This window comes from Staurois parvus, unplaced genomic scaffold (assembly GCF_062004578.1).
Source record: "Staurois parvus isolate SC_StPar_1 unplaced genomic scaffold, SC_StPar_1.0 ptg002113l, whole genome shotgun sequence".
NCBI lineage: Eukaryota > Metazoa > Chordata > Amphibia > Anura > Ranidae > Staurois > Staurois parvus.
Window position 1 is genome coordinate 33,615 of NW_028319909.1, and position 14,695 is coordinate 48,309.

The 14,695-nt window shown below is 43.1% G+C and overlaps 1 protein-coding gene across 1 annotated transcript; it reads right to left on the reverse strand.

Moving 5' to 3' along the window:
• Positions 1-815: 815 nt before the first annotated feature.
• On the reverse strand, positions 816-4,432 carry LOC149432668 (uncharacterized). Its single transcript, XM_089665015.1, has 3 exons — positions 4,187-4,432; positions 3,426-3,563; positions 816-1,494 (listed from the first exon to the last, which is right to left on the reverse strand). Exons 1-3 carry the CDS (start codon positions 4,357-4,359, stop codon positions 816-818), a joined length of 990 nt encoding a protein of 329 aa, XP_089521141.1. The 5' UTR covers positions 4,360-4,432.
• Between the last annotated feature and the right edge of the window lie 10,263 nt (positions 4,433-14,695).

Below are 14,695 nucleotides of genomic sequence, written 5' to 3' on the forward strand. Positions count from 1 at the left end.
ATTGCTAAAGACCACCCTGTGTTTTGCCCATGCACATCAAAGCAATGAGTTTACAATGATGGTTACACCACCAACAGCTTCTGGGCACTAACAGGAGGGGGACAGATGTGAATTTATCAGGGGAGTGCCAAGAGACCTTGTCCCACCACTCAGCAACTGTTCCAATGCAGGACCTTGTTCAGAACCCATGAAGCCTAAAAAGGCTAGGTCAGCTATCTAGTACCCAGCAAGATTCTACTGACTTAAACAAAATCAAGTACAGCACTCTAGCTATGAGTATCTTTGGAAATAGGACACTTGGGGTTTAAGAGTTCCAATTTTATATTCCCCTTGTTCAGGTCATAAGACTTTAAAAAAAAAAAATGCATAGAATAGGGAAAAATGCTATTTACTTGGTTAATCTGATCCAAATGGCTTTGATGTCCCTAGTCACCAAGACCATGTATTGGCTACCTACTTGAAACATGCTGGTCCCAGGTCAAGTGTTTAAGCCTCTGCAGACATCTTAGAACACATTATCCAAGTAGACTGCAAATATTTGATGCATGGAGCCAAACTGAGTTAATAGCTTGGCCAAAGGATGATGCAAGTCTAGACATTAAAAGCATTAACGGAGCTATCTGGCCCTTACAGAAATGCATACAATTTAACCAATACATTGCTACCGTGGAGGCCACATACGATCTAAAAACCCACACACTACAAAGAGGGTACGGCCTAGGTTAAAAACTAGAATTAAGTAGAAGTGCTAGTGTTGAAAACTTAAGAGCATGCAATTTCTTGGATTACAAAGAAAACTCAATAGGCTTTTTCACTTAAGCAGTTTGTTGGGCAACATTTGCATCTGTGTCAGCCATCTCCTTGTCTGCAGCCAACATCTCACTTATTGGGGTCCCTACTCTGGAAGCGGAAGGAGAGTCCATGACTTCATCAGGAGAGATACATGTTGGCATTACCAATTTCTTAACCTTTTTGGTCTCGTCATCTGAAGAGCTCTCGGAAACAAACTCAGACTCAGAGGATGGCCCATCTGAGGAATAGTCTGAAGTTGCACCTTCTGGCCAGGCAGGTACAAGTAGTTCAGCCACATCTCCTGGACAGAAAGGCACAAGTTCTTCAGCCACATCTTCTGGCCACGCAGGTACAAGTAGTTCAGCCACATCTTCTGGCCAGGCACGCACAAGTTCTTCAGCCACATCTTCTGGACAGAAAGGCACAAGTTCTTCAGCCACATCTTCTGAATAGATTGACACAAGTTGCTCAGCCACATCATCTGGACAGAAACGCATAAGTTCTTGAGTCACATCTGGAGAGACACGCACAAGTTCAGCCACATCTGGCCAGACTGACATTGGCTCTTCTGGACAGGGAGCCTTTGGCTCTTCAATCACATCTTCTGTGAAGACAGGCACAAACTCTTCATTCACATGTTCAGGACTGATAGAAACGGGCTCAAATGTTGCTATTGTGAAGTAGTCTCTGTTCTCTCCAATCCTGTAAAAGTCAAATTAAACATTAGCATACCTCATATATACCAAGGGGCAGTTCAAGCTAAACAAGCCACTAAAGACAGTTCATGCACAAATACTAGCTGGTCACATGCCAAAGCCAATTTTATAGAGGACCCTTCTGGGTGTCTAAGGGACTTTTTACAGCACTGCTGTAGCCAGATGGATCTTTGATTTTATCCATTTGCTAGGTTTCTCACAAGTTCAGGACAGGGGATAGGTACTTGCCTGGTAAGGGTCCTTGTGAGGAAAATAAGGACCCTCCTTATAGGCCTTTGCCTTATGCCAGTATAATAGTTGTGTTCCCTTCCCTTGTGTTCTCTTCTTGGAATACCTAAGCCAGGGTTTAAGTTCTAAAGCTGGGCCAGGGCAGAGATTCAACCAGAAAATAGACGCCAGGTCTGGAACATTGTCTGGAGGAGTCTGCTTCATGAAAGTGTTCAGGAGAGCACTGAAGCTGCTGCTGGGTGGGATAATGTCCAGGAAGCTGTTGCCAACTTGTACATTGCATAACACCCAGTTACTCTTGCTACCCATGAGCATTCCAGCAGGGTTAAGATTTCTTATTGGGAGACTGCTACTGTAGAATCCAGGGCCACCAAAAGTACCTCCAATGGTCTGTTTTCTGTGAGGTTGAGTCATTGCTGTTAGGCCGCATAGGGACACGCAAGTTTGCTGCCACTTGGCTTGGGATGTTAAGCATTTTGTGCATCCTGTGCCTCTCCCTGATACTCTGGTTAGTTGAGATAAAATTGTCACCTTTGGAGGGTTGTGTGCAGCTACAGGCAGGGGCGGACTGACAACTCATGGGGCTCTGGCAATAGGGGATTATGGGGCCCCTATGTCCTTGCCCACACTCAAACAAAGCCTATAAAAAAGTACCAGGGGCATTTCATGGGTCCCCCTACTGACACTGGGCCATTGGGCAGTGCCCAAGTTTTCGAATGGTCAGTCTGCCCCTGGCTACAGGACAGGCTACTGTTTGGAAAGGCAGGATGGCCCACTAAATTCCAGGAGGGCCTTCAGGGTAGAAGGCTACTGTTGCATTTCTGTTCATCCTGTCTTGAATATATAAACAGCTATAGGTCAACTGGTGACTTGACTTCCCCAATGCAAAGAATACAGCTGGGTCATTTCCATCCCTTGTTGGTTAGCTGCTGCTTCACTGTCCAATAACAAAACTTCTAGCCCTATGTTCTCCCACCTCCTTTTTATACAGCACCTCTTATTGGCCCTTAGTGCACCACCTCTTCCTCCATCTGTTTTGCTGGACACAGGATTACAAAGTGTTAACATTAAGTATGTTGGGTAGGTGCAGCATGGTGTAGTGGCAGAACACAGCCCAGCATTGCAGAAATTTTAAAGCATACAAGCCCAATGGGAAAGCTCACCCAACTGGGGCACTTACAACAGTTAGAGCAGAGAGTCAGCACCTGTCAAGGGGAGCAGGATGTGGCTTGGCCAGTCCAGAAGGGATCTTCCTGATGTAGGAGACACTGGCCCTGTGCTTTCCTTATGGCAATGGAACGTCCCAATTCCACTTAAATGGTCCCTGACAAACTGGTATCCTGTTCCTGCATGCCAAAACTCTGGGGTAGAGACTTGAGAAGTTGTGACACCAAGATTGGCTATGCTGGATCCAGGTGGCAATCTTATCACTGTTCCAGGGGGATTGAGGAAATTAGAGAGCCAGTTCTCTTGACTTCCTCCCTCAGCTGTACTGCTGGTTTGGATGAGCACCACCTGCACTTGCCTACAAGCAGATTCCTGTATTTTCACTAGTTTCTTTTAAACACATTTGGAAAAGCTGGAGTTTGACATTCAACTTAGCAATACTTTAATGTCCTACTTGTATCCCATGAGCAGTCAGTTTTACAAGCACCAGCACTATTTAGACACAAGTGTCGATCTGCTCACCTTCCAGAGACTTCAAATGGGTCAATCCAGAGTGTCAATTCTTCTGGGAGGGGAAGTCTTGAATATTCTATACCACAGCATATGCAAGCCTGACGCACGGACTCATCCACATACTGCCACTGATTAATGCGAATGCATCTGCAGATCAAATCCAGATATTAGATAACATTCTTCTAAACCCAAGCCTCAACCCCAATTTGGACAAATGACCCAAGATCCATATACACCCATTTTCTAAGCTTCTAAACCCAAGCCTCAACCCCAATTTGGACAAATGACTCAAGATCCATATACACCCATTTTCCAAGCCTAACATTAAGTCACCACTTAAAGTGCAAAACCTGAAGTTTTAAAGCCAGATTATGGCATCTAGAAAAGTCATATCTATAGATACCAAATTTTGGATGGCAACTTTAAGCAGACAAAACCATGCCAGGGCTTCTGGACCCACTACTCTATAGAGAAGAAACATGCTCAACCAACATTCTTGTAGACCTTCAGGCCTGCATATAACCATCTTGGAAGCACTCACATTTAATCATGCTTCATGGCAAACAAGTTGCCTAATGGCATCCTGAATATGCAACTGGCTAGGCCAATCTCCAATATGGCTCTATAAACTCAAGTCAATTTAGCCAAGATGTTTTAGCCACTACTGATTCTTAGAGAGTTTACAGTAAGGGCAACAGACCCTTAAAAAGGCCCCCCCATACTAGTGACAGGCATGTTTATAGGAGACAAGCAGAAAGTGCAACAGTTACCTATAAGCTTGGCCCAGGGAAGGCTTGTCAGGGTACCAATGTCCCCGATAGCGGTCACTCAGCAGAATTTCCAGGTTCTTTCCCAGAGAGTCCAGCTGCTCTTGCTTCAGAATATTCTTCAGGCTCAAAATCTTCTTAAGGAAGTCAACAGCAGCCTCAATTTCCAGATACATCTATTACAGAGAGTAAACAGACAAGTTAGAGGTCTGATAAATAATTAACATCCATCATTTCCAAGTTATAGGAGATTTTTCCCCAAGAAGGAGTCTAGTTGCAGCCATACTAGTTTCTCCAACCTATTCTACAGCCAAATGTAATCTGACATGTTCTGTAGAACAGGGGTGAAGACTGTCGGGGGGGGTGTTCTGCCCCAACCCCCTCTACTTCTTAACTGACCAGCCAGATCAATATCCCAGGAGTATCATTGACTTGAGGCTATACTCTGATTAAAGCGGTCCTTTCATTTTTGAGCAGTGTATTTAATGAAGGGCTGGAGCAGGGGCGGACTGACAACTCATGGGGCCCCCAGGCAATAGGGGATCATAGAGCCCCTGTGTCCTTGCCCAAACAATAAAGCCTATGAAAAAGGTACCAGGGGCATCTCATAGGGCCCCCTACTGACCCCTGGCCCTTGGGCAGTGCCCGAGTTTCCAAATGGTCAGTCCGCCCCTGGGCTGGAGCCTCTGTCGGGTTCTACCTTTGGCTGTGTTGGGGAGATTTCCCTTTCATTCGTCCCATTGGTCCAACAACCATCTTGAACATATATGGATGTTGGTTCAGAAATCCCAATTCTGAGATGTGATTGCTTCAATCAAGATGTTGAGACCAGCTGTCATATTTTGCACACTGCCAACAGAGGAAGCCAGATAGACCTCACCTGACCTAGAATAAAGTCTTACATAATCATAGTTAAAAACTAAACTCAAGTGCAAGAGACGCATCAGCTATTTCAGATGTCTTTGTTTTTGAGCATCTACTGTAATGATACTGAAAGTTGTCCAGAAAGGAATTGGATATCAGTCGGATATCCAACACAATGCTCATGGAAGCTAGATATGGGATCTAAGCTGCTGCTCAGGGTGGCATTTATCCAAAAAAATCTGGACAAGCTAAATATTTAAAAAAGCCATCATGTACCCCATCCATATGAAGTTTAGGTTTTGGGGAACACAGCAAAAAGTACAAAAATGATAAATCCAAACCTTTAAGATTCAGATTGCAGAAATTTATATATGCCCGGCCTGGGTTCACATCTATGCAATGCGGTATCTCATGTGATCCACACCATTCCTGTGCAATCACATGCGATTTGTGTGCAATGCAATTGGAGCCACACATTTTGGCTGACTAATCACACCTATGCAATCCAATTCTGCACATCGCACTGCGTTTCGGACAGCTTTTGGGGTGTTAATACACCGGCAGCGGTTTTCATAGATGGGATGCGATTCTAATTCGAATTACGCACCTCATCAGTATAAACCAGGGCTTAAAGTGGAACTTCACTCAAACATTGACCATTTTGAAACCGTACGCTGCTAGGATTATTACATATTTACATTTTAGTTCCTAGTTTCTGGCCTAGGCAAGTTATGCAATACATCCCAGGTGTCTTCAGGTGGGGAGAAGGGGGTTCTCAGCTAAGCGCACCCTCCTGCGTGCACACAGGAGCAAAGGGCAGATGGAGTCCAGGAAGTAAATGCTGGATGAATCATCTGCCCTTACTCAAGATGGACAGAAATGCTAAGGTGATTTTTTTTTTTTTTTTTAAAGCGATTTCCTAGCAAAATAAAGCAGATACATGGATAAGTTTGCTTTGACTGTTATAAAATGAATAGAACAGTTTTTTGGTTTGTGGTGCTCAGATGCTGTCAAGTCCCCAGGAGCGGACTGACCATTTGGAAACTCGGGCACTGCCCGAGGGCCTGGGGTCAGTAGGGGGCCCCCCATGAGATGCACCTGGTACCTTTTTCATAAGCTTTTTTGAATTTGGGCAAGGACACAGGGGCCCCATGATCCCCTATTGCCCAGGGGCCCCATGAGTTGTCAGTCCACCCCTGGAAGTCCCACTAAGTTTTCAGATTACAGCAGAAGATCACTACAAATAAAAGGGTCTTTAAACCCCACACTAAGATTTAGATGGGATGCATGTATAGGCTTTGTATACAACAGTTGGTTTAAATGGCGGCAAAGCAACTTCTAGCAGTTTAAAGAGTTTCTTGAAAGGACAGCAAATAAAGCAAACTGGCTATACATAAGTGTAGCATTTAGTAAATGGATCTGAAAGGGATTAATGTGACCTCCACTGACCACAGCATACCTCCCACCCCCCCCAGCCCAACCCATGTGAATTTACGAAAATTGGTGCAGCTCTGCATAGAAACCAATCAGCTTCCAGGTTTTATCGTCAAAGGTTAGTTGACCAAACTGAGGTTAGAAGTTGATTGGCTACCATGCACCAGATTTAATGCTCCATCTTCAGTAAATCTCCTTATACATGGATGCCAAGGCCTGGTTCACACCTATGCATGTTGCGATCTGCTGTGGTTAAAAAAAAAAAAAAAAAAAAAAAAAAAAAAAAAAAAAAAATGTTCCTGGCGCTTAGTATAAATGCATAGATGAACGTGTCCCATGGGAAAGCATGTTAAGTGGACTGTAGCATTTCTGCAGAAAGCACTAAAAATGCACAGATGTAAGCCAGGCCTTAAGCAGTTAGGTTGACGCCTGTGCATGTTGCAATTGATTTTTTTTACCAGGTGTATTTTTGTATTTCAATGGTTTTTAATTAGTTTTTAAACTGTTAAACACAGGAACAAAAAAAATGCCCATGCAGGGGCTATCAATTGCACATAAATTAGAAAAAAAAACAGTGCTCACCAACAAAGCAAAAAAGGTGTGCCCAAGCAAGGGCTATCAATGGCACTTAAACAAAAACATAAGTAGAACACCAACAGTAACTCAAACTAAAGGCAGCTATCCACAGGGGGGGGGGGGGGTGTTGGCGTGGTAAAGGCATTTTTCTGCCTTATTTTAAGCATTTGATGAAGTTTGGTTTTTGCCAATAGGAAAATTGAGTTTGAAGCCACCCATGTGCAAATTTGCAAGTATACAATCCAAATGCACACATTCCTGCATTAAAAAAATGGCTGTGTGCGCAAGTAGGTTCTACAGCATCCATTGGCTGGAACTGAACAGAAACGACAAGGTAGAGCCACCAATATGGGTCCAAAGGTTTTATTAAAATGATCAGTTCCAGCAAGGCAACATTTCAGAGTCTTGCAGGACCCAATCATCAGGCATATGCGCACCACCCCCCCCCCCCCCCCCCAAAAAAAAAAAATTATATATATCCCCCTCTATAGGAACCCATGTGAAAGTAGACTGTAGTGTTTCTGCCTTTACACACTACATTGACAGGTGTGAACCAGCCATCAGTGTAATGAACTCCACCTAATGCAGTCAGATGGGCTAGACAAGATTTTCCTGAAGCATTCTATAGTTATACAATGCACTTAGGCCAGTGTTTCTCAACTCCAGTCCTCATGGACCCCCAACAGGTCATGTTTTCAGGATTTCCCTCAGGTGAAACAGCTGTGGTAATTACTAAGGCAGTGAAACTGATCAAATCAGCTGTGCAAAATAATGGAAATCCTGAAAACATGACCTGTTGGGGGTCCATGAGGACTGGAATTGAGAAACACTGACTTAGGCAAATCAACCTTCTACACAGTTACAACACACAAAGGCACCATCAAGGTTTTTAGTTTTAACACCATATGGGAAAGCCAACTTGTCTTACCAGTGTAGAGTTCATTAATTAGGGACATTGAACTCAACCATATCTCTAGGTCATTTTAGCTAGGACAATACAATGCATCACAGGAATACTACAGAGAAAAGTTGTGCAACTAATCACAAGAGGCACATTTACATGCTATGGGGGTCTACATTAGGAAGATCAGCTTGTATAAAATGTCTCATTGAAGCCATCATATAAAAGCTAAAGATTGCCACCATGCTGTTGGGTCTGCCAAGTGGCCTTGGCATGGATGTAGGCATCATCAAGTGGGAGGTCAACCAAAACAGCTCAAAAAAGGAACCCTGGGCAGGAATGACTGACCCATACAACTGTTATGGAGCAATTTGTGTTTTTGAACACCAAGGGAAAGTCTTTGAGAAGATTGAAGTAGCATAGTGGCTCTCAATGGTTTTATTACAAGTCCCCACCAACACAGAGGATGCTTGTGTAAGCCAGCATAAACACCCATACCATAAACCACAATTTCAGCCACTAACTCACCTTTTGCAGCTCAAGTCCCGTAACCTTCCTACTTACTAATAAAACAACTACTAAAAGAATATTATTTACCTCCCTACACTTTACAGAGGGTTATATAAGGAAAGGAACCCTCAGATTAATGCCAATTAACTAATTACCAAGAAGAGGTTGAAGAACACCTGAGAGTCCTCTAAAGCTGACCACAATGGGGTTTGTTGACCCTTTCCAACCCTTGGAGGACATTTAGCAATTCTACCATCTGTCACACATGCGTTGTAGCACACTATTGTGCATTGTAATGTTCTGCTTTGCTGGAAATGGTCCATGGCTGTATTTTTATGTCTATCCTGGAGCATTGGCAGCCCTTTCAAATGAATAGAAACAAAGACTTAACCTGTGACATAGTCAACACGTCAGAACAGAAAGGTGTGAAAAGGCTCCTAGGCTTTTTTATAATTGACAGGCTGACCTTGGCCGAAATATTTATTTTGTTCTCACCGGTTCTGATAATGATAGTTGCCTGTCTTATACTTATCCTCTATATTCAATACTTTTCTGAATCAATGGCTAAATCTCAAGAATTGTGATCGCAGGCGGCATCTTTTTTCTATGTCACTTGTTCAGAATTCAGTAATGAAAGATGAATTTATTGCTTTGCTGAATGGAGTAAACACAATTAGTATGTTTTCATTGTGAGCTAAAGTGTCTGCACTAAATGTTACAAAACAATTCTTGCCAAGTGATTGAAATCTTACATGTCCCTACCAGGGGCGGACTGACCATTTGGAAACTCGTGCACTGCCCGAGGGCCCTGGTCAGTAGGGGGCCCCATGAGATGCCCCTGGTACCTTTTTCATAGGATTGTTTGAGTTTGGGCAAGGACACAGGGGCCCCATGATCCCCTATTGCCCGGGGGCCCAATGAGTTGTCAGTCCGCCCCTGGTCCCTACAGCCCTGGGGCTGTTCTACCCTTACACAATTAGGTGTCCAAATCGACTTGTTTCAGATTTTGGCGATTGTCAGGAAGTGGTTAAATCGTGCAACAGGCTAGAGATCAAATTAGACTTGTCATTGAGCAACCTGACCACACACAGCTCATCTGCTGTTGTCTGCTTTGTTGCTGCCCCCTACTGACTGTTTTATGTAGTAGTAAGAACAAACAAATATGTAAGTTAGATTTAATTATTCCTCATTTTTTTCATGGGTTATGTTTTCTTGTTCAATATTAATTAATTCTTAGTAGCCTTAAGCTAATTGAATTACAGAGAACACATCTATGTAGTCGGCTGTGAATACATATAAAATACAACAGTATGGGGTATGAAAAATAACAAGGCGCAGCCTTGACAGGTGATAAATAGTAAGGACTCAGGACCAGGGGCGGACTGACAACTCATGGGGCCCCCGGGCAATAGGGGATCATGGGGCCCCTGTGTTCTTGCCCAAACTCAAAAAAGCCTATGAAAGAGGTACCAGGGGCATCTCATGGGGCCCCCTACTGACCCCGGGCCCTTGGGCAGTGCCCGAATTTCCAAATGGTCAGTCCGCCCTTGCTCAGGACCAAGAACACCTATACATATATATATTTTTTTCCTTTTTTTATGTGTGTCTATATATATGTTTTAAAAGAAAAAAATAAAATAATTTTTTTAATAAGCATTTTTAATGTATATATATATATATAGTATTATTATTATTATACAGTATTTATATAGCGCCAAAGGGTATGCTCAGCGCTGTACAATAGCAAGGGGGACAGAACATGAGATAAGACAGAAACAATACAATACACGAGGGGTTCGAGGGCCCTGCTCTTTTGAGCTTTTGTATATTATTAAGAATAAATTATTATAATAAATTATTATAATTAATTATTATTAAGAATAAATATATATATTCAATAAACCAAACCTATATGATTTTTTTTCATTTCTATTTTCTGTGGAAATGCAAATTTTAGAATTTATACTTTTTTAATAAGCGATATATATATATATATATATATATATATATATTCAATAAACCAAACTTATTTTATTTTTATTGTGGAAATGTTAATTTTAGAATTTTGTATAAATTATGCCAAGAAGTGGCTACATCGTATAACTGCAAGAAATTAAATCGCCTATTGAGGAATTTGCTCACACACAGAGCTCGTCTGCTTTTGTCTGCTTGTTGCTTGTCTGTTTTCTGGGGATAACTTACTCTGGCCCAGAGAGTACTGTGGTGTCCGCAAGGGTTGGGCTTTCAGAAAGGGGTCCAGAACGGCAGGGAGCCTGAAAAGAACTCAGCTACTCCTAAGGGGGTAGTGCTACATATATTTTATTTATTTAATAAGCATTCCATATACATATGTGTTATAGCATGACGGGAATTATTATTATTATACAGTATTTATAAAGCGCCAACAGTTCGCTCAGCGCTGTACATTACAATGGGAGACAGAACATGCGACAGAACAATAACAATACAATGTGATACACGAGGGGTTCGAGGGAATGACTATATGACTTTTTTGGTCTTGTCTTCTTCGAAGTCTACAGTCGCCATCGATGACCTAACAGATGCAGGATCTGTAAGAAAATGACAAAAAAATGTATGACTGTACAGCACGGGTGTCAAACTGGCGGCTCTCCAACTGTTGTCAAACTACAAGTTCCATGAGGCATTACAAGATTGATGGTTACAAGCATGACGCTCAAAGGCAGAGGCATGATGGGACTTGTAGTTTTGCAACAGCTGGAAGGCCGCCAGTTTGACACCGCTGACCTAGAGCTAACAGCACTGTGATTCTCTGCCTGCTTGTCATCTAGAGAATTTGATATCTCCGCTGTTATGATCTTTATTAAACGTTAAATAAATATGTAAGACAGAATCCCAAGTGATGGGGAACTTTTTTTGAGCAGATAGAAGAGGGCCAATTGAAGAAATACAATGGAAGGAAGCTGGCCGTACACTATGCAATCTGCTTAGGACCTACCCCTGACTATGCAGAACAAGGCCGACCTGACTGGATACAAATGGAATGGATTTTATTGTTCAGGTAGGACTACAGTTGTGTATTTTTGGTAGATCTGGAGGAGATTGTATATATATTGTACAATCATATTTATTGTATAGGGCATGAGTGTGAAACGGGCGGCCGTCCAGCTGTTGCCAAACTACAAGTCCCAAGAGACATTGCAAGACTGACAGGTACAGGCATGGCTCCCAAAGGCAGAGGCATGTTGGGACTTTTAGTTTGGCAACAGCTGGAGGGCCACCTGTGTGACACCCCTGGTATAGGTTATGGACAACTCAACAGGGCCCCAAAGGAAATGTCATAGGTTTCCTCCATAGAGCAGCAGCTTGGTCTCCTCTATACCGCCCAGGCTCTGACAGGTACAAGCATGGCTCCAAAAGGCAGAGGCATGATGGGACTTGTAGTTTGGCAACAGCTGGAGGGCCACCAATGTGACACGCCTGGTATAGGGTATGGCCAACTCAACAGGGCTCCAAAGAAAACGTCATGGTTTTCCTCCATAGAACAGCAGCTTGGTCTCCTCTATACCGCCCAGGCTCTAACAGGTACAAGCATGGCTCCAAAAGGCAGAGGCATGATGGGACTTGTAGTTTGGCAACAGCTGGAGGGCCACCAGTGTGACACCCCTGGTATAGGGTATGGCCAACTCAACAGGGCTCCAAAGAAAACGTCATGGGTTTCCTCCATAGAGCAGCAGCTTGGTCTCCTCTATACCGCTCAGGCTCTGAGGAGGAGCAAAAATCCCATCTGTTCAGCATTCATAGGCAACTTACCTGCTTTTGATTATAGCAGCACTGTCAATCAAGCACAATGGCTTACTGGTTAGCGGCTTCTATTTTGCAGTACTATGGTCATTGGTTTGAATCACAATCACAATACTACCTGCATGGAGTTTGCATATTCCTCTAGGCACTGTAGTTTCCACACTCCAAAGACATGCCAGTAGGTAATTGGCTCCTATCTACATTTGCTCTAGTATGTGAGATTGGGACCTTTGATTGTAAGTGTCTTGAGGGTGGGGACTGATGTGAATGTACAATATATATAAAGAACTGTATAAATTGTTGGCGCTCTATAAATACCTGTAATAAATAATAAGAATGACAGACCTAAAAGACAGGAAGTATATTCTGTATCTACAATATAACAAATCTGCCTATCAATTAAATGACACATGTGCTTGGGGGGGGGTTGCCTTCTCAAAATGCTGGCTGTCAAGCTGGCCCAGTGGCTTCAAATCTCCTAATTTATGAATTATAAGTACTTATATATCGCCATCAATTTACGCAGCACTTTGAATGTATATATATTGTACATTCACATCAGTCCCTAACCCTCAAGGGGTGTACAATCTAAGGTCCCCAACTCACATACATATACACATATTAGGGCCAATTTAGACAGGATCCAATTCACCTACCATCATGTCTTTGGAGTGTGGAAGGAAACCGAGTTCCCAGAGGAAACCCACACAGGCACAGGGAGAAAATGCAAACTCTAAGCAGGTTGTGTCATGGTTGGGATTTGAACCAACGACCTTACTGATGCCAGGTGGAAGTGCTAACCATTTAGCTGCCTGTGTAACCACATGCTGGTTATGGAAAGATGACTTGGAAATATTGAAACCCTTAGATAAGTATGACAGCAAGGTGACCAGCAGAAGAAGAGGTCAGCAATGGCAGACTTCTAAAAGCAAAGGTTTCTGATCACCCTATGTTAGGGTTAGTGTATCCACAAGCCATTGTCAACCAGGGTTCCTCCATAGTTTACTAGGAGATCTGTAGCTGATTGACCATCCATCTGATGATGCCTGCATAATGTCAGGGCCAACTCTACTAGGAAAAAACAGTGACATGACACCAATGATCTTTTTAGGTGTCAGCAAGGAGGGCATTCTTCCCACTGACCAACAATCTAAGGAGCATCCTTCCCACCAACCACCAATGTAAGGAGCATTCTTCCCACTGATCACCAATGTAAGGGACATTCTTCCCACTGACCACCAATATAAGGGACATTCTTCCCACTGATCACCAATGTAAAGAACATTCTTCCTACTGATCACCAATGTAAGGAACATTTTTCCCACTGATCACCAATGCAAGGAACATTCTTCCCACTGATCACCAATGTAAGGGACAATCTTCCCACTGATCACCAATGTAAGGGACATTCTTCCCACTGATCACCAATGTAAGGAACATTTTTCCCACTGATCACCAATGTAAGGGACATTCTTCCCACTGACCACCAATATAAGGGACATTCTTCCCACTGACCACCAATGTAAGGAACATTCTTCCCACTGATCACCAATGTAAGGGACATTCTTCCCACTGACCACCAATGTAAGGAACATTCTTCCCACTGATCACCAATGTAAGGGACATTCTTCCCACTGATCACCAATGTAAGGGACATTCTTCCCACTGATCACCAATATAAGGGACATTCTTCCCACCAACCACCAATGTAAGGAACATTCTTCCCACTGATCACCAATATAAGGAACATTCTTCCCACTGACCCCCAATGTAAGGAACATTCTTCAGACTGATCACCAATGTAAGGAACATTCTTCAGACTGATCACCAATGTAAGGGACATTCTTCCCACTGATCACCAATGTAAGGGACATTCTTCCCACTGACCACCAATCTAAGGAGCATTCTTCCCACTGATCACCAATGTAAGGGACATTCTTCCCACTGATCACCAATGTAAGGGACATTCTTCCCACTGATCACCAATATAAGGGACATTCTTCCCACTGACCTCCAATCTAAGGAGCATTCTTCCCACTGATCACCAATGTAAGGGACATTCTTCCCACTGATCACCAATGTAAGGGACATTCTTCCCACTGATCACCAATATAAGGGACATTCTTCCCACTGATCACCAATGTAAGGAACATTCTTCCCACTCATCACCAATGTAAGGAACATTCTTCCCATTGATCACCAATGTAAGGAAGATTCTTCCCACTGATCACAAATGTAAGGAACATTCTTCCCACTGATCACCAATGTAAGGAACATTCTTCCCACTGATCACCAATGTAAGGAACATTCTCCCCACTGATCACCAATGTAAGGAACATTCTCCCCACTGATCACCAATGTAAGGAACATTCTTCCCACTGATCACCAATGTAAGGAACATTCTTCAGACTGATCACCAATGTAAGGAACATTCTTCCCACTGA